At 45.7% G+C, this 20,704-nt stretch overlaps 1 protein-coding gene across 1 annotated transcript in view; it reads right to left on the bottom strand.

Annotated features, from left to right (window-relative positions):
* Efl1 (elongation factor like GTPase 1) overlaps positions 1 to 20,704 on the bottom strand; it is a 123,635-nt gene that overhangs the window by 69,665 nt on the left and 33,266 nt on the right. The window contains exons 9-15 of the mRNA XM_051148850.1: positions 20,026 to 20,102; positions 19,232 to 19,368; positions 18,617 to 18,739; positions 16,453 to 16,552; positions 10,360 to 10,514; positions 9,810 to 9,976; positions 3,112 to 3,250 (exon numbers count right to left, since the gene is read on the bottom strand). Coding sequence (XP_051004807.1) covers positions 3,112 to 3,250; positions 9,810 to 9,976; positions 10,360 to 10,514; positions 16,453 to 16,552; positions 18,617 to 18,739; positions 19,232 to 19,368; positions 20,026 to 20,102 — 898 coding nt within the window. The remainder of the gene's footprint in view (positions 1 to 3,111; positions 3,251 to 9,809; positions 9,977 to 10,359; positions 10,515 to 16,452; positions 16,553 to 18,616; positions 18,740 to 19,231; positions 19,369 to 20,025; positions 20,103 to 20,704) is intronic.

Below are 20,704 nucleotides of genomic sequence, written 5' to 3'. Positions count from 1 at the left end.
AACCTTGTCTCAAAAATCCTAAAGAAAAAAAAAAAACCTAAAAACAAACAAACAAACAACAAAAACACAAACCAAAATTTTTCATGATATAATCATGAAGCATTTTAAACTGACTGCATTTTGACTTGGAATCTCAGCCTGCTGTAATACAACAGGGACATCAAACTCAATTTTGTAGGTATTTTATAGTTTTGTTAGCATGGTTAGAACACTAAACCATACTCCGTATATTGCTAGTAAATGCTCTGTCCTTCAAGCTTTGGCTAAATGATAAATATAAGAAATGAATCCATGGGAACCCATAGATGACAATCTTGGAAAACAAGTGCAGCTGCTCTGTTCCTACCACAAGTCACCGATCTGTCAGTAACGTTAGTAACTAAGGCAGCTAGCTCAAACCATTTGCAAATCCGTAGGCCCAGCAAGGGTGCAGGCCTGGCTAGAAGCCAATATAACTAGTTGGTGGGAAATGATGGGCAGAATCTTGGTGTCTTTGTTCTTGTTAGTTATACAGGGAGCTCTGTTAGATTTGGAAACAATTACTGTCTGTCTCAATTTAGAAGGCAAATCAAAGAAGCTAGCCTGGCTCTAATTCCTTCAGTGCTACATTCATAATCCTTTTGGGGGATGATCTTGCTTGTTAATGTGAAGAAACATAACTTTAACAAAGGGGGCCCAGGAATTGCTAGGCAACAAGAGATGAGGGGTGGGGATGGCTTGGCTGGCGGGGAAACTCGACCTCTGAAAACCATTCATAGCCCATATATCCCTAAACCCAATCCCAGGCCTCCCCTGTAGTTCCCGGGGCATATGACAAAATTAGAGAAACAAGACTACATTCAGAGGGCACCAGGAAGGCCCTTTCACTCCCAAATGAAAACATGAACCTCGCTAGGAGGCTGGGACGGTTTACCTACGCTTCTGGCTAGAGCCACGCCTTGGAGGTTTCATGAAGCATACCCCAGGCTGTGTCTCCAGAGACAAGCAGACCATAAGGGATCTGAGCCAATGAACAGTGTGACTAGGGTGGGACTTGGTTGGACACAGGCCCCAAGGGCAGTGACCACGGAGTTGTATCTTATCCTTCCTGTCTCAGCTTTACAGCAGCGCCTGCAGTGCTCCTATCACTTACAGCAGCGCCTGCAGTGCTCCTATCACTTACAGCAGCGCCTGCAGTGCTCCTATCACTTACAGCAGCGCCTGCAGTGCTCCTATCACTTACAGCAGCGCCTGCAGTGCTCCTATCGCTTAAAAGCACGCTGCAGTGCTCCTATCACTTACCGCAGCGCCTGCATTGCTCCTATCACTTACAGCAGCGCCTGCAGTGCTCCTATCGCTTACAACAGCGCCTGCAGTGCTCCTATCACTTACAGCAGCGCCTGCAGTGCTCCTATCGCTTACAGCAGCGCCTGCAGTGCTCCTATCGCTTACAGCAGCGCCTGCAGTGCTCCTATCGCTTACAGCAGCGCCTGCAGTGCTCCTATCGCTTACAGCAGCCCTCGCAGTGCTCCTATCCATCGCTTACAGCAGCGCCTGCAGTGCTCCTATCGCTTACAGCAGCGCCTGCAGTGTCCTATCGCTTACAGCAGCGCCTGCAGTGCTCCTATCGCTTACACAGCGCCTGCAGTGCTCCTATCGCTTACAGCAGCGCTGCAGTGCTCCTATCGCTTACAGCAGCGCCTGCAGTGCTCCTATCGCTTACAGCAGCGCCTGCAGTGCTCCTATCGCTTACAGCAGCGCCTGCAGTGCTCCTATCACTTACAGCAGCGCCTGCAGTGCTCCTATCACTTACAGCAGCGCCTGCAGTGCTCCTATCACTTACAGCAGCGCCTGCAGTGCTCCTATCACTTACAGCAGCGCCTGCAGTGCTCCTATCACTTACAGCAGCGCCTGCAGTGCTCCTATCACTTACAGCAGCGCCTGCAGTGCTCCTATCACTTACAGCAGCACCTGCAGTGCTCCTATCGCTTACAGCAGCGCCTGCAGTGCTCCTATGGCTTCTGCTGGAGAAGACAATACACTGAGACTTAGGTAGAGGCACCATCAAGAAGGCCACCCATGCTGTCCACACCACAGAGTTCCTTTCTTTCCCTGGATGTGCTGAGCTCCTCTAGGTTGTGAGGACATTTAAGAAACAGAGGGTCTAAGCCACAGTAATCCTGAGGAGGGCTTAGGAGCAGAGGCCTGCTGCTCCCATGCTCTCAGAGCTCTGAGGAATTGGCTATCGTCACTCACAAAGTGACATCAGTCGTCAGCTACATCACAAGTCCAGTGGCATTTTTCAAAGGAGTAGAAACAAAATAGGGAATAGGAAGAGGCCAGGAATTCTACTAATTCCATGTCAAATAAAGATTTTTTAAAAATGAATTTCAGAAACAAACACACCTCAGCAGAAGCATTACAAAATGTTTTGACAATTTTCTAGGATTAGTGCCCACAAAATTCAGGCAAACCAGTAGCTATTCTAGACCAATATTCTTGATTTAACAAGACTGTCTCATCTAAGCAGTCACGGAAGGAACAGCTCTACAGCTGGCGAGGGCAGGATGGGACACAGTGTTCCGCATCCTGGGTCTGGTGAAGAACCTGCCTCAGGAGCAGTACTAAGCGCCTCAGTGGACTCTGCACAAGGGGCAGGAATCAAGTCAGGAACAGGGAGCAGCATTTACAGAAAAATTAATACCGATCAATCACGATTAGATAGTAAGAAGCAATTGGGGTGAGGGAAAAAAGAACAAATTTAAACAGACCTTCATATATTAAAAATAAAATAAAAAGCTTCCAAAAATTAAAATTAACCCTGGAGACCCAGATCTGCACTGCCTTTGTATGAGTAAGGACTCTCTTTTTAGCTTCCAAACAAATGGAACCACCACTTAAGATAGAGCATCATGGTTTACTTAAGCAGCACGGATGTGTTTGAACTAGATCTCCAAATTACTGACTCACACACTGGTGACTCAATTATACTAAGTTAAAGACTCCAGAAAAAAAAATCACAAACTATGAAAAAAAGACAGGTTATTTTCTTTAAAAAACGTCACCAAACACCCCGTGACATGTTGGCTAGCCTCAAGGCTGCAGTGAGTCGAGTGGCTAGCAGCACCATACCCAGCACGTTTCCTGGGGGCACTTCCTCCAGGTCTTCTAGCTCCCTTCCCATCAGAAGGTACAGGCTCTCCAGAGTACAGCATGCCATGTGGGGGACAGGAGGGAGGTCCTCTAGTGGAGCTGAGAAGCCTAGTGGAACCTGCCAGAGAAAAAGGGTGGGAACCAAGTGAGAAAGCAAGTGAGGTATTACAGGGCCCTCAGGGTTCTAGTGACCTTCTGTCTCTTCCCAACACACAAAGCTGAAATATTAGTTTCAATGAGTTATGATTTAAAAAAAAAAAAAAAAACCAAGTCACATTTGATGATGAGTGCTCTGAAATACTGAAACCTCTCTTTCTCAAATATTTACAATGTGTCTAAATCCCCCCCATAAGCTTCCAGGCTAGGAAATTCTTCTGTGACCTGGTACCTGGTTCTTCAGGTCCAGAGTCCTTCGCCAATACGTATGAGCACTAAACCATGCACCAGTCCTCATGCCTATACCATGTTTATATTTCAACATTCACTATTATCATTGTAATTTCAAGTTATTGAGATCTTCTCATAAAGTCTGAAAGCACTCAACAAGAACTATGCCAGTGCCTTAAAACACATGAAAATAATGTTTAAAATGTTAAAATGCCATGAGAAAGCCAAGCATCTGCTAAGTGTACATGCCACGTTGTTAATCTGAAAGGGAACATATGTTGAAATCCTAGGAACACTGATGAGGAGAGAGAGCACACATGCAGAAAAACACACACAGGAACAGTGGCTTTATGAGCTCCCCCATTTCCCCCCCCACACACACACTTTATTTACTCATTCTTAAGGAGACACTGTCATGAATGATTGAAGGTGTGAGTTTCATAGCTTTTCAGAAATAGATCCTCCATATCCAAGAACCTATGAAGTATTTCAACCAACAAACATATCTTTGGTGCCCACAGGCCCAGAGCTAGTACTAAGATGGAAAAAAAATGTTTTGGATCCAAAACAACTGGTATTACAAGATGGAGTGAATGACAGACAAGGAGTAAAGCAAGAAAACTCATGAAGCCTCAAAGAAAGGGAGACTTGGGGACCTCAGGAAAGGGATGGCTTTTCACAAGATATGTCTCAGTGCACATGCTCTGTACAACCACAACTCTCAAGACCAGCTCTAACAACAAACTAGAAGGAAATCTAAAATATTAGGAACACAATATGCCAGTCCACAACTCCAGCAGATCTTTGCTCTATGGGAGGCCACACTGGTACTAGGAACCTCAGGTAAGATGCCGCCCACCACCATCAGCACTCCTTAGAGCCCGCTGAGCTGTCCCCAACAGCACTGCCTTCCCTCAGCTCCATATTCCAGCCAACAACTCCAGCAGAAGACCAGAGGCCACACTTCTAAGAGTGGCCCAGAAGACACCCTCACCCCCACCCCACTCTACTGGAGGCCATACAAATACTAGGAACTCCACCAGGCTCTACCAGAGGCCAAGCTGGAAACCCAGGGGCCAAGCCAGTACTGGGAACCCCAGAAGCCATGGGGCTCCAGGAAAATACAAACATACGAAGGAGATGAATAAAACTGTTCAAGACCTGAAAATGGAAATAGAAGCAATAAAGAATACAAACTGGGGGAATCCCGGAGAAGGAAAATACCTGTACTCCATGATACTGGAAAATCTAAAAGAACTAGACAATGTTCTTGATAGATATCATTTACCAGAGTTAAACCAAGATCAGATAAACAATTTGAATAGACTTATAACCCCCAAGGAAATATAAGCAGTGATTAAAAGTATCCCAAGCAAACAAACAAACAAAACCAAAACAAACAAAATCCAGACAGTTTTAATATAAAATTCCTCCAGACTTTTAAAGAAGACCTAATGCCAATACTCCTCAAATGACTGCACAAAATAGAAACAGAAGGAACATTGCCAAATTCATTTTATGAGGCCATAGTCACCCTGATACTCAAACCACACAAAGATTCAACATAGAGAATTACAGACCATTTTCCCTCATGAACATTGATGCAAAAATACTCAATAACATACTATTGAAAGTCAAATCCAAGGGCACATCAAAAAGATCATCCACCATGATCAAGTAGGCTTCCTTCCAGAGATGCAAGGGTAGCTTAACATATGAAAATATGTCAATATAATCCATCAACTGAAAGAAAAATAATACATGGTCATCTGGTCAGATGCTGAAAAAGCCTTGACAAAACCCAACACTCCATGATAAAGGTCTAGGAGAGATGAGGGATTCAAGGCACATCCCTAAACATGATAAAGGCTATATACAGCAAGCTGATAGCCAACATTAAATCAAATGGAGAGAAACTCAAAGCAGTTCCACTAAAATCAGGGGTAAGACAAAGCTGCCCACTCTCTCCCTTTCTACTCATAGTACTGGAAGGCCGAGCTAGAGCAATAAGACAACTGAAGAAGAGCAAGGGGACACGATTTGGAAAGCAAGAAGGCAAAGTATCTCTATTTGCAGAGGATATGACAGTGTACGTAAACAACTCAAAAACTCTGTTAGAGCGCTCCTGTAGCTGATCAACATCGTCAGCAAAGTGGCTGGGTACAAAATGAACTAAAACAGCAACAACAACCAAACAAAACAGTAGCCTTCCTACAATACAAACAATAAGCGGGCTAAGAAAGAAATCAGGGAACAACATCCTTAATAATAGCCAAAAATAATACAAAATATTGGTGTGACTCCAACCAAGCAAGTGAAAAACCTACATGAAAAAGAACTTCAAGTCTTTGAAGAAAGAAATTGGAGAAGATACTGAAAAATGGAAAGCTCTCTCATGCTCATTGATCTGTAGGAATTACATAGTAAAAATGGCCACCTTACCAAAAGCAATCTACAGTTCAATGCAATTCCTATCAAAATTCCAACACTATTCTTTATAGACTTTAAAAGAACAACACAACTTCATATGAAGAAACAAAAAACCCAAAGTAGCTAAAACAATCCTGTAAAATAAAAGAATTTCTGAAAACCAGCACTGTATAATGAAAGAACTTCTGGCGATGTCACTCTGCTTGATCTCAAGCAACAGTAATAAAAACCACATGGTATTGGTATACAAACAGACATGCTGATCAGTGGAACTGAATCAAAGACTGAGATGTAAATCCACATACCTATGAACACCTGATTTTTGAGAAAGAAGCCAAAATTATACAAAGGGGGGAAAAAAGAAAGCATCTTCAACAAATGGTGCTGATCTGACTGGATGTCTGCATGTAGAAGAGTGAAAATGGATTCTTACCTGTACAAAACTCAAATACAGTGTATCAAAGACCTCAATATAAAGCCAGATACACTGGACCAGACAGAAGAGAATGTGGGGAACAGCCCTGAACACACTGGCACAGAAGGCAATTCCATAAACAGAACACAAACAGCATATCGACAATTAATAGATGGGACCTCATGACACTGAAAAGTAAGGCTAAGGACACTGTCAATAGGATAAAACAGTATCCTGGGAAAAGATCTTCACTAACTCCACATCTGACAGAGAGCTAATTTCCAAAATATATAAAAAACTCAAGAAACCAGACAACAAACCAAATAATCCAATTAAAAAATGGGGTACTAATCTAAACAAGAGAATTCTCAGCAGAGGAATCTGAATGGCCAAGAAGCACTTAAAGAAATGTCCAACATCCTTAGCCATCAAGGAAATAAGATCCAAAAGACAAGTTGACGGTCATGCTGGAGAGACTGTGAAGCAAAGAGGAACACCCCTCCCTTGCTGGTGACAGTGCAAACTGGTACAGCCACTTTGGGAATCCACATGGCGGTTTCTCACAAAAATGGGAATCAACTTACACTACTCCTGGGCATATACCCAAAGGACAATCCATCCTACAAGAAGGACACTTGCTCACTAGGTTCATAGCAGCTTTGTTAGTAATAGCCAGAAACTGGAAACAACCTAGATGTCCATCAACTGAAGAAAACATAGTACATTTACACAATGAAGTATTACTCAGCTGTTAGTAAAATAATATCACGAAATTTGCAGGCACATGGATAGGACTAGAAAAACAAAAGACAAAAGCCCAGTGTGGTTACCTGAGTGAGGTAACCTAGACTCAGAAGGACAGATATGGTAGGTACTCACTTATAAGTGGATTTAGCTATATAGTAAGGGATACCCACCTTACAACCCACAGGCCTAGAGAAGCTTCCTAACAAGGAAGGCTCAGGTGGGAAGCACAGGAATCTCCCTGGGAAAGGGAAATAGAATAGATTCTGTGGGTGGACTGGGAGCAGCTGGGAATGGGAACAGGAGGGGTCAGGTGAGGGGAGGATGGAGGGAGAGTACTGGGAAAAACAACTGGAATTGAGGGGCATCTCAGAGAGGAGCTAAAAACGTAGTACAATGGAAAGCCTCAGGAATTCACAAGGGAGGGTGAACCTAGCTGTAACTCCTAGTAAGGGGGATACAGAGTCTGAGCAGCCATCTCCTGTAACCAAGCAAAACTTTCAGTGGAGGTACTAGGACATCCAACCCAGACGCAAAACCTTCGACCTACATATAATTTGTTCTGCCTACAAGATATGCTGGGGTAAAGATGGCATAGAAGCAGTGGGAGGGGCCAACCCATGACTGGTTCAGAGAGGGAGCCCACCCCAACATTGCTTGGATGGCAGGAACCAGAGGCTGCATAGCCCAGACACCTGGGATAGAACCAAACACAACTGGCAAAATAAACAAACAAACAAAGAGATAAAAATCATTCTAAGTGATAGTCTGCCATACTTATAGACTGGTGCCTAGCCCAACCATCATCAGAGGTTTCATTCAGCAACTGATGGAAACAAATGCCAAACATTAGGTGGAGCTTAGGGAATCCTGTGGAGGGGGTAGGGGGAGAATTGTAGGAGCCAGAGGAGTCAAGGACACCGCAAGAAAACCTACAGAATCAACGAACCTGGGCTCACGGAGACAACTGACAAGCAGGGAGCCTGTATGGGGCACACCTAGGTCCTCGGCATGTACTTTACAGTTGTGTAGCTTGCTGTTCTTGTGGGGCTCCGCTAACAGAGGGAACAGGGGCTGTCTCCGATTCTTTTGTCTACTTGTGGGACCTGGGTTGCCTAGTCCAGCCTTAACAGAGAGGAGATGCCTAGTCCTGCTGCAACTCATTGTGGCATGGTCAGCTGATATCCCTGGGAGGCCTGCCCTTTTATGAAGAGAAATGAAGAGGAATGGATGGTGGTAGTGAGGAAGAGTGGGGAGGGATTTAGAGGAGAAGAGGGAGGGGAAACTGAGGTCAGGATATAGTAGCTGAGAGGAGCACACCAAGCCTAGGGCACAGGCCTATAGCCAGGTACTTGGAAGGTTAACTCCTGCCTAGGCTACAGAATGAGCTCCAGGCTATCCTATGCAACTTAGTGAGACCCTGTCTCCAAATAAGTTTTAAAAAGAAAGTTGTGGCTATAGCTAGCATCTGCCACACACACAAGGACACATGGTCCAGGTTTAATTTCTAGTAGTATGAACACATCGCCCTCCCCCTTCAAAGAACACTCTTCCCTAGCTGATGCTGCAGAGTCGGACCCAGCCCCCAAGTCTTAGAAAGTACAGGATGATCACATGCACTCTTACATCGCTGGTCATGCCATACTCTGTCACACTAAGCAACAGATGCATAAGACAAAGGATGCTGGAGGGACCTGAGTAGGGCTAACTTCCACAGTAGGTCTGAAGTGCTTCACATACCCTTTTAAAAGGTACACTGGAATAGGATTCCTGCGGTGACTCTGACTCCATGGCCTCAGGTGTCTTTTGTGTTGCCTGCTTAGTGTCTGACACATAAGCAACCGATGCCAAGTGAACAAGACTGCTCACGGTATGTGACTCTCAATGGCAAGCAAAAACCCATCACAAGTCTATGCACACCAAGTACTGTGCTTTGTCCCCAGAGCCTAGCAAGGCCTGACTACCCATCATGCAGCACTGGAGAGAACAGAATGCAAACAGCAGACACTGAGGGAGAGCTGTCCTCAGCTCTTCCCTCCGTCTTCTACCTGCATCTAACTGCACTCTTTGGGTCACCCAGAAAAAGGCTCCTCCCATGAGGCCAGGTGCTTCTGCCCCTGAGGAGTTCTGTCACTCACTGCTGAGTGGCTTCTTGTTGGCCCTACCTGGCCCTCCGGTGTCTTTTCTCATGCTATGTTTAATCCCTGTCTTGTGCTCCGGATATTTCTGGCCTACAGACTCTTTCAACCCTGGCTCAGGCATTTCTCCATGCAGGCTGTCTGTCTGTCTGTCTGCTCTCAGACCAGCCTCAACAGACTCCAGGCAATGCAGGTAGTGCCTATCACCTGTTTGCTCCCTACAGCTTTTGCCAGAGTCACTGAGCTTTTGGCTCGGTAAACTCTAGAAGATGCACCACTGCCTTGGCTCCGGATTAACATTAACATCTACTTCTTCCCTCCAGACCGAAGTGATGCTTACCTTCCTTGATATGCAAAAAAAGAGGCCTAAAAAGCTGTTCTCCTTCTTATATGGTTCTTAAATGCTACTTTAGGGAGCCACTATGTGTGCAAAATGTTAGCGAGTCAAGGCAGCAGGTGACAGGGACTGGGGTGTCTTTTGCCCATTTGTTACCATACTAAGCCAGTCTGAAAGTTACCAGGCCCTTAAAATAATGCCCTTGCATTTTAGGCCTAACTCTTACCCGTTGTAAAAAGTCAATGGGGCTGTACTTGGGTCCCAAGACAAAAATTTTCTTTCCTCTTCGAGCTACACCACTGAACACACGAGCAAATGCAATGAAGGCTTCTTGGCTGCTTTCTTCCTGAGGCACAGGTTGAAGGCTCACACTTGCAATATCTGGTTCATCACCTGCCAAGCACAAAAAGACATTCAGGGCCACGAATGCTCACTTCAACCCTGGAATTGTTTATACACACAGAAGAAAACAGTAAATATGAATATTTAGCCAAGAGCAGAAACAATGTGGATAAGACTATGCCAAGAGTTTTTTTTTGTTTTGTTTTTAGACAGGTTTCTCTGTGTAGCCCTGCCTGTCTTGGTCTAGCTTTGTAAACCAGGCTGACCTTGAACTCACAAAGATCTGCCTGCCTCTGCCTCCCCAAGTGCTGGGATTACAGGCATGTGCCACCGTGCCCAACTGACAAAAGTTAAAATAAAAAGGACGATGTACCAAGTTAGGCAAAAAAACGCATCAAATAGTTTACATCAAAGACTACTTAGGAATGCAGTACCTCTTGGCTCATCTCCATGAGGACTTGAAATTTCAAGGGCACCTCCATCCTGGGCAGGGCCCTGGGATACCTGCCCCTGAGCTGCTGCAAGCTTCTCTGCGTGCCTCTGTCTTGCACGCTCACGTCTCTGGGCCATTTCCTCTTGAGTGAGAGGCCTACAAGAAGTCACAGATATGTTATGATGTGGAGGCACCAGGCACCTCTCAGCCCTCTTTCGGGAATAAGTGTTCATAAGACTGCAGAGGCAGTAATCAATGCCAAATCCACCATGGAGGCTTCTCCAGGTTCCCTCCAACAAAGACAACAGGGGAGCAGGTTCTCTGGCCTGCTGTATCCCCAGAGGCTTGCTTAGGGACCGGTGAGCAGTGCCCGTAGCCCCAAGCAGCACCAGGTGCAGTCACACACAGCCTTCCACGGACACTCAGTATTTCTTCTGGCAGAGGTCGATAAGGAGCAGGAAGAGAATGGCTAAGGGGCAGCAAGGCTTACATTAGCGTACCTACAGAAGCATGCAAGAGGCCACTAGAGGAAATGAGGTTTTCCTTTGCAACTCGGAAGCACTCAAAGGTCAAATGAAAAGTCTCAGGCACTGGTAGACACAGGAGACGCCCAGACAGAAAAGGCAGTGTGGAACTGGGAGAGTGTTGGCAGGGGTCCGTCTGTGTAGTGGGTGGGACCGTTAGCAATGTAGATTTTTTTTTCTTCATGAAAAGTAACAGAGAAGGTACTAAGAGCTTTAATATTAAAAAAAAGCTTTATAAAAGATAGAGAGACACTGAGCATTTGGCTTCGGAATTTGGGTTTGGAAGGAAGAAACCAGGCAAGTGAAGGGTCCCCAGGACCAGTCTCCCTTTCAAGAAGGCATTCACAGGAACCCACTGCATGTTCAACCACAACACAGAGCACGACCAATCCTGGCCCTGGAGTTGGTAGGATCTGACATATTCACCACTACACTAGGGCTGAGCATCCAGACTGCTGAGACAGCCCTTGAGTGTGAGCTTGAACTACTACAGGTGAAGAAGCTGCGCTAGGCTGCCTGGTCTCAGCACTATGCCTCCCTCCCATGCTGCCCTAGCTTTTGACATTGCAAGGCTTGTTTCACTCTGTAATTGATACCTTGAAGCCAGCCTCAGCCTCATCTCCTATCCTACCTTGCCTCCTTCCTCTCTTTTCTCTTTGAGCACCAGAAGCTACATACACAGGGACTGGGCACACAGATAGGCCCTGGGCACACAGACAGGCACTGGGCATAGGCACTAGACACATAGACAGGTCCTGGGCACACAGGCAGGCACTGGGCACACAGACAAGCCCTGGGCACACAGACGGGCACTGGGCACACACACACAGGCACTGTGCACACAGACAGGCACTGGGCACACACACAGGCACTGTGCACACAGACAGGCCCTGTGGGTACAGACAGGCACTGGGCATAGGCACTAGACGCACAGACAGGTCCTGGGCACACAGACAAGCCCTGGGCACACAGACAGGAACTGGGCACACAGACAGGAACTGGGCACACAGACAGGCAGTGGGCACACAGACAGGCAGTGGGCACACAGACAGGCAGTGGGCACACAGATAGGCCGTGGGCACACAGACAAGCACTGGACACACAGACAGGCACTGGGTACACAGACAGGCCCATGGCACACAGACAGGCACTGGGCAGAGGCACTGGGCACACAGACAGGCACTGGGCACACAGATGGGCCCTGGGCACACAGACAGGCCCTGAGCACACAGGCACTGGGCACACACACAGACAGGCCCTGGGCACACAGACAGGCACTGGGCACAAAAGACAAGTTACTCCATGGTATCTGCTTTAATTTCTGCCTCCAGGTTCCTGCTGTGAGTTTGTGCCTTGACTCCTTCTGTAATAAACAGTGCCACAGACATATTAAGTCAAATAAGCTCTTTCTTCTTTCAGTTGCTCGGTCATTGTGTTATCATAGCAACAAAGAGAAAACCAAGTAAGACACCTGGGCTATATATAATAAGATCTTATCTAAGATAGACAGACAGACAGACAGACAGACAGACAGACAGACAGACATGGATAGATGCAAGCCAGACAAAATAATAAGCATTTACAGTGATGAGTTAGTATAAAATACTTAAGTGCCTGCTATTTAGTTATCCTCTGATTAATACCTATTGTGACCTACACTGTTACAGGCCCTGAGATGCTTGGAAAGGGAGTAAAGCAAGCAGAGGGAAAGTCACAGGATTTATTCCTGTATCTGTTAGACATCCAGTGTTTATTCAGAACAAAGAGAAATTATTTACATGAAAGTAGGGCTCTGTGTGTAAGGAAATAGTGGTGGGCAGTGAGTTGGCTAGGTTACAGATAACCACAACCTCCTGAACAGAGAACAGTCACCAGCGTTAGAGACCAGACACGTGAATGCTGACTGGAGATGAATGTTAGGTTGGCACATGGAAAAGAGAGGAAAAGAGGTAGCAATAGAAGTCCATCTGGCTTCAGGCTGCCATGCACAATGACTCAGCTCTGGCTCTGATGCTGGTGAAAGGCTGGCAGAGAGTCTTGCTGCCGTCAGTACACATGACAGCATGCTATAAGGTAGCACAGACAGCAAAGAGCAGGTGACCAGAAAGGAAAGAGGTATCTGTCTGATGTGGCATCTAGCTACTAAAAGTTAGTTCTCAAGGAGGAAGCAAAGCCACAAAAGGAGCAGGGACAGCAGTGCAGGTCTTCCTGGAAAGCTCCAAAACAGCAAAAGCAAAGGCACAGAATCTACAAAGGGCCAAAAGGGTACAGCTGCCTGCTCAGAGTTAGGGTGGGTGCTGGCATGGCGTGGGATGCTGGAGGGCAGGTTCTACGGAGTGCTGTGAAAGACACCGGCTTTGAAACCAGGCAGGCTGCAGCTAAACTCTTGCGCAGTTCCTCTGGCTATGTGACCTGGAACATTATCTGTTTTTTCTAAGGTTCTTTGATTTCCTCAGAAGTCAAACTGAAACAAAAGCTGTTGTTGGACCTAAGTGGCAGAGCCAGTGGTGCTGCAGAAATATCCTAATAGCTTACTGAACAGAAACGAATTGATAGACAAACTTAAAGCTTGGCCTGCAACGTGCCTACCAGGTCTGCGCGTCAGAGACAGACAGACAGACAACAGAACAGAAGAGAAAGCCCCGCCACAATCCCATACACATCGAGAATATGGAAACCCTCGTCTACAGCCAAGGTAGGATGGCTGAGAAACGAGGGCACAGCCTAACTGCATTCAGCAGGTGTCCAGGGTGTCCCTTTCCAGTTTCTCCTCATGATGTACCATTAGATAGTGTACGCTAATCTACACCAAAGGAAAAAGATTAGTCTGCTGGCCCTGGATTAGTACATCGACTCAGCTGCAATGGGAATGAGATCAGAGCACTGCCCCCCAATGGTCCATGCCTACAAATAAAAGGCAGTACAACTTACACAAAAAACATCAGCTAGAAGATAGACAAGAACAAGGGAGGGAATGGAGACTTTACTCGGTATAAAATAAGCATGAAGATGCAGTGAGAGTGTAGACACTAAGGTTTTTGTATAGTTTAAATTCTGATTTCCTGTCTAAATGTTGTGTAAACTCTACTCCTCATTTGTCCCCATTATGTCACTAAAGCAACTTACAGCCAATTGATGAGCAGGGGAGAGAATAGGGCTGGACTTCCTGCCAGTCAGGGTGGGAGCAGTCAGGAGAGGAAGCCAAGGGTAGAGGTCCCAGGAGGATCAGGAGGAAGGAGCTGAGGAGGAAAGCTACGAAGGGCAAGGATTGCTGGGATGTTTGCTGGGAGCAAGACAGGAAAGCATAGAAGGTTGAGAACAGACTTAAACTGCTCAGATTGTGTTGTGAAGCCTTGTATTATAGAAGAGTCTCAATTATTCGTGTTTTGGCCAGGTTAAGAAATAAACTTAAACATGAGAGGGCAAAATCAGTAAAAACAATCTCACGGAATAGAATTAACTGCTCCACCAAAACACACTAATATATGGAGACCATTAGATAAAAACACTCAGGGGAGACATAGCGAAGCAGTAGAGCAGAGGTGCCATTATTTTCTAGAACAAGACAGAGAATAAGTCACAGAGGGGTTTGGTGAAAATCAATGCAGCTGAAGCCTCGGGAGGATGCGCTTCACTTCTCCAGCATTCTCTAGCGTCCTAGATACTCTCAGCGGCTACAGAGTTCATTTGCCAGGGTAGCTGAAAACTGCCTTGCCTCACCCAGCGCCTTGCCTCACCCAGCGCCTTGCCTTACCCCGTACTGGCTCGCATTTCCTCCTCAGACAGTCATTCATCCTCCATCCCCACACCCATCGACTCACTAATTCTTTCATTTCTCTTCAGAACAAAAATTCTAGAAGAAGATTCTTATGTTCAAACCACTATGAAAAAGCTAAAAACTAAACAAACTTACAAAATATTTCTTCTAAAGAATAAGCAGTTTTATCTGAAGGGGGAAAAAAAAAGGAGAAGAAGCAAAAGCAGAAGAAGAAGCAGAAGAAGAGGAGGAAGAGGAGGGAGTGGAGGAGGAGCAGGAGGAGGAGGAAGATAACGACTCTCGAAGATGAGGTACAGCAGGAAGGACAGAAACACAGGACTTTACTGACAAAACAGCACAAGTACTAGAAAAAAAAGGAACACTCTACTGAAACCCACGGCTGGGGATGGGTTATAACGGGGCACACTTATTCCACAGTGCTCCCCCAAATTCAGTCACTTTGTGATCTCCACTATAACTCCATTGAGACTTAAAATCTCATCATATTAAAAAAAAAAACCCTCTATGATGACATACAAAAGCAATAAGCACAGATGCACATTCAAATAAATATGATAACGGAACTGCCCCTGAACTCCAACAGCACCCTTCACGCTTTAGGAAAACTAGGTGTTGAGAGTCAATAAAAGGGCAGGAGACCCAATCTTCAGTCTTTGGAAAGGTTATTCTGAAGGGCTAGAGAGATGGTTAGTGGATAAGGGTGCTCAACACCAAGCCTGAGACTGAGTTAGGTCCCCAGGACTCCAATGATACATGAAAGAACTGACTCCCACACACTGCCCTGTACCCCACACAAAACAAACAAACAAACAAACAAACAAACAAAACCTTTTTAAGAAAGGAGCTAGAGAAAGATCACTCTGGAGCATGGTGAAAAGTACACTGGAGGCTTGGGCATGGGAAGCAGCTTAGGAGTTACTTTAGTGATCTCTAGAGGTGTGAGGGGTCTCTAAGACAGCCTGCTCGATCTGCCTCAGCCTGGGCTCAAGCCTCCTCTCCTAGACACGCTGCTGCTAGCTCAGCTCCTGTGGGGAGCAACTCAAAGGGGTGCAGCTACCTCTTTCCATCCTCTCCCAGCCTCCAACCTAGGAATTAGGCAGCCTGGTCTTGAGCTCCTGCTGTGAACCTCCCCACTGTCTGCCTCTGGTCCTGAGCTCTCTCATAGCCTTGCCATGCTGTTGTCCCTCTGTGTCCATGGAACTAATAACTTTTCTAATAAAGAAACAAAACCTCCTTATTCCCCTGGTAACCTGTCTTAGTGTTCTCTTGAACCACCTGCCTCATCCAAATCCTAACAATATCTAACTAGCTGGGGAGGCGGGAGCCAGGGAGGGAGAACACATACAATGGAAGATGCATAGGTTTCCCAAGACTCTGAACTTGACAAATCCTTCGCACAGCCTGACGCCTCTGCGGGCACATGACCTACAGAGAACTGATGGTCAGACATCAGTCTCTGCTGAGACAGACATACCTTGGGACGGGGCAGGCTTAGAGCACACTGTGCTGACATGTTCAACGAAAGGTAAGTTCACTACTACAGCTCTTCCAGCCCTTATACTAATAGTGCTTCAAGTCAGCACTCCAGAGGCGATTTCAACAGCGTTCTACAGGCATGACAAGTGATAGATGGTGAACAGATTCCACGTTAACACAGGGATGTGCTCATTCCAAGGCAGGTGTGAGGAAGAGTGGCAATGTCTGTGCCCTCCTACCCACACCCCAGCTATATGCCCACCAGCCAATAATCAGCCTTTCCCCTAGCCCAGCCCAGCTTCCCTCTGTTTCTTACCTTGGCTTATTCTGAGGCAAGGCTTTCACATCAACTGCAAACATTTTGGAAACAAAGATAATAACTGGTGCAGTATCCTCACCTCCACATTTCATAAAAGCTACACAAACAAGAAGAAAATGTCACTGCGTTTCCCACGATTAGAAGCCTAGACTTTTGTGAACAGCAACAACAGCTAGAATACAGCGTCATCTAAACATGCGACTCTCTGCAGATACGATAAAAACTCCACTTAAGAGTTTGCAAGGAACGGGCAGCAGAGAAAGCGAGTGTTGTAAGACAGAGAAAAAGAAGCGAAGCTGAAGGGTGGGGGCTGGGAGGCTCGGCCCAGCGGAACAGCAGTGACAAGGCTTCGCCACCCCCAGGTAATCTAAGTCAAGGTCTCTCTATACAGAATAGTACTGCTACTGGGATCAAAAGCCAATTACGGAGTTCCTTAAATGTTTTTCTAATCCCTTCTATGGCAAGGTAATATATAAAATAGACAAAAATAATGTATCATCAAGGCTGGAGAGATGGCTCAGTAGTTAAGAGCACTGACTACTCTTCCAGAGGACCCAGGTTCAATTCCCAGTACCCACATGGCAGCTCAAACCAACTGTAACTCCAGCTCCTGCTTCTGGCTTTCATGGGCATCGGATAAGGATGTGATACAGACATGCATGCAGGCAAAACATTTGAGTGAAAATGATAATAATAACAAAATCTAAAAATAATGTATCAGGATAGTAACAAAACTCAGAAATAAAGGTTCAGTGTGATAAAGAAATCACGTCTCTAAGTATATAAAGTTTAACACAATTCCACATGTCACGATCAAAGAGGTTCAGATCTTTTCATAACCTACAACAGAGATAAAACTACTAGATTTTAGTTTCTAGAAAACTCATTACCTCAAATCAAAAAAATTTTCTACAAATAATGCAACATTTAAAAAAAATAAAACAAGCTGGGCAGTGGTGGTGAACTCCTTTAATCCCAGCACCCAGAAGGCAGAGGCAGGTGGGCCTCTGAGTTCGAGTTTTGACAGGTCTACAGAGTGAGTTCCATGACAGCCAGGGCTACGTAGAGAAAGCCTATCTCAAAAACAACAAAAACTAAACAAGAGAACTACAGGCAGCAAGAGCTGGCCAGTTGTGAGCACATTAACTGCGTCACTCTGACTACAGCTGGAGTACAGACTCATGAGCAGGTGAGAGGTAGTGGTTGCTTGGCCCAGGCAAGCAAATGGAAATGCTGAGCAGTGGATTCTGGATGGATTTTAAAGGAAGACCTGCAGCATTTGCCAATAGCGTGGGTGGGTACAGGGGTGTGAGGTCAGTGTAAAGCCCCTGTGACTCAGGGTCTTTGGACGCAGATGAAAGGGTGGACACAGCTCTAGGCCTAGGGTATGTGGATTCTGCGACACTTCTGAAGCAGAGCAGAGGTGGAGAGGGCAAGCTATGCAAACCCTGTGAGGCTGGAGTCCACACAGACGATGGAGAGACTATGAGCACACAGCTGCCACGTAAAGTCAGAAGGCCAGGGACAAAGTGACACAGGAAACACCAGCCTGCGGAAGTCAGGGAAGACCATGTTCTGAGGAGGAAGTAGTAGTTGTCATCTATGTCAAATGCTAGTGGCATAACTGGTCAGCTCAGGACGGGAAACTGGCCATCAGGTCAGAGAGTCAACAGAGGGCCCAACTGCAGCAGTTTGTGGATTGGGGCTGCAGGGGTTACAAACATCAGTAGAAGAACTGGATGAATACATGGTGCCCACAGAACTTGGAATGCTAGTACCCTTCATATGGAGAGTGTGGACCAGCCGCTCTTAAGCATCCGTAAGTCTCAGGAACCACTCTTCCAGGCCCTAGGAGACAGCCATGGCAGTGACTTTAGAGCTCAGAACATGTGCTTGGCTATTCAGGAACTTGGAGTAAAGCGGGAACATCAAATGAGGTCAGGACAGCAAGCAGGAAGGGCTCTGGTAAGCAGGAAGGAAGTCTGGGCCAGTGGCTGCCACACAGAGCGCTTAGCAATATGCTATATTAAAAGGAAAACTATGGGGAGGGGAACAAAAGTTGGTAACAAAAAAGAGGTTATTTGTGAAAATGAATGTGTGACAGCCTGGGCTGAGGACAGTCAACAGTGTAGTGCGCTGCACTGTGTCTGTCTTTCATTACCTGCTTTCAGGGCCTGGGTTTCCAGTGGAAGAGACTCAAACGTCTGTGATCCAGTGCACATCAGTTTCTCCACTCGCTCAGATGGCATGTCAAGGGGGCTGGGCAGTTTCTGACACACCATAGCTGAGGCCTGGCGTTAAGGATTCTGTTTTCATTCAGTGCCTTTCACCACAGCAGAGTGACTGCATGGAAATCAGGACAATCTGACACGTTGCTACAGACAACTGCAGGGCTGCAGGGCAACTCGCGCCTCACAATCTGCACATGCTTCCAGAATATGCACTGACTCTAGATCTCTACTTTCTTAAGTCGTAGTGAAGTTTTCTTTTTTATCATTCATTTTATAAGTTATTGTATTGTTATTGCATTTTTATTTTAGAGAACAAGTATTGTTTTGAAAAGAGTAATTTGTAGAACTAATGTTAACCAGTATTAGCATAAGAATTTTTCTAGTTATTTAGTGCTGCTTCAAAGTAGAACACTGAGTAAACAGAGAAGACTTACACTGGATGGGAATGGGTTATTTCCATAGGGTTATCTGGCTGCCAATGAAATACTGCTTTTCTCTTATTTTATACAATACATCTATCTAAAAACCACTCAGATAAAGGATACCGAGAACAGCGTGGGATAGGGGGAGCCATTGGCTGCAAATGGCATTGATCTGGACTTTAGGGTCTGAATGTCGTGCCTCCCGGGCTCCAATTTTTAATCCCAGAGAAGTCACAATTCTTTCAATTTTTTCTTTGTCCCTATGGGAAAGATTAGAGAGAAAAGGTATAAACAATATGTACAAGTAGCAAGGAAAAGTAGTTCAATTTTATCTGACAACTTTTTTAAAAATTTGCATGTTACTTTTTAGAAGAGGATAAAAATAAGTAAAGAGGTCCTGACAAGAAGGGGACTCCCCAAGCTCCACCCTAACACTGCCAAACTCCTTCAGAACCTTTCATTGAGCACTGCTCCACAGTTTACTAAAACAAACTATGACTACCAGAGCAGCTATACAAATACATGCTAGCGTTCTGATTCTGCCCATAGAATAATAAACTTACCAGCCCAGCTTACTTTTCCATTTGTACCACATAAGTTTTCCCCAAGTTCCTGGCCTGCTCTCTCCCTCCACATGACTGTTTCTTTAAACTGTGCTTACCTAAGCCAAGGCCCAGTGCTCCTTTGCAGCTTCTGCTCTCATCACCCAGGCAGGCCGCAACACCCTGCTGCTCTGGTCCTCCCCACCTCCCTTACCTGAGCACGTGTACTCCTTCAAATTGTTTCCGAGCCCCATCACTAACTCATCTGTGACACTGCTCACTGCCCCAGTCACGCTCGCCTATCCAAGAGCCTTGGAACGCCGCAAGTGGGCAAATGATCCCACCCAAGGATAAACAATTTTATAATAGTCTTACTTTTTCAAGACTGCGTCATACAAGCTCCATATATTTTCTAGGATCAACTGTACAAATAAAGGTTTCTTCCCTTTTGCCTGCGCAGATAAGAACATATCAGCTTCAATTCCTGGACATTTACAACATTCATGTCCTCATCCCAATGGGGCACTGGCACTGTGGCTTATCTGCTCAGAATATTTATTTGGTGGTAAAGACAAAAGTTATGCTCAAAATAGCCAGTAATTCCAAACCAGTAAGCCACCACCCTCTTCTTCCTCCAGGAACCAGAGGGGTGCTGAAATGATGTGAGCATTTGGGGGACATATCTTGGGGGGCTGCCCAACAACTAGTATAAAAAAACAAAAAACAAAACAAAACAAAACAAAACAAAAACCCAAAGAAACAAAACCCCACAACATCCAAGACACAAGCTACTTTCACTCAGCGTGGGGGCTTTCTTCCCAGGCTTGGACTTCCTATGATCACGCTTCCTGTGTTCTTAAACATGAGAAACTGCTCATAGGAACGGGACAATCTTTTAATTGTAGACTTTATTTGTCCCACTGAGACAGACACACATACTGTTTACAGCAGGTCACATGCGGGGCATTCCAAAGTATTTGCCACCAAGTTTGACAACGAGTTCAACCCTGGAACTTACGCGGTGAAAAGGAGAAAAGCAACTCCTTTAAGGACG

This window comes from Acomys russatus, chromosome 7 (genome assembly GCF_903995435.1).
Source record: "Acomys russatus chromosome 7, mAcoRus1.1, whole genome shotgun sequence".
In the NCBI taxonomy this organism is placed as follows: Eukaryota; Metazoa; Chordata; class Mammalia; order Rodentia; family Muridae; genus Acomys; species Acomys russatus.
The sequence above is the reverse complement of the archived record's forward strand: the minus strand, read 5'-3'. Positions and strand labels throughout refer to the sequence as shown.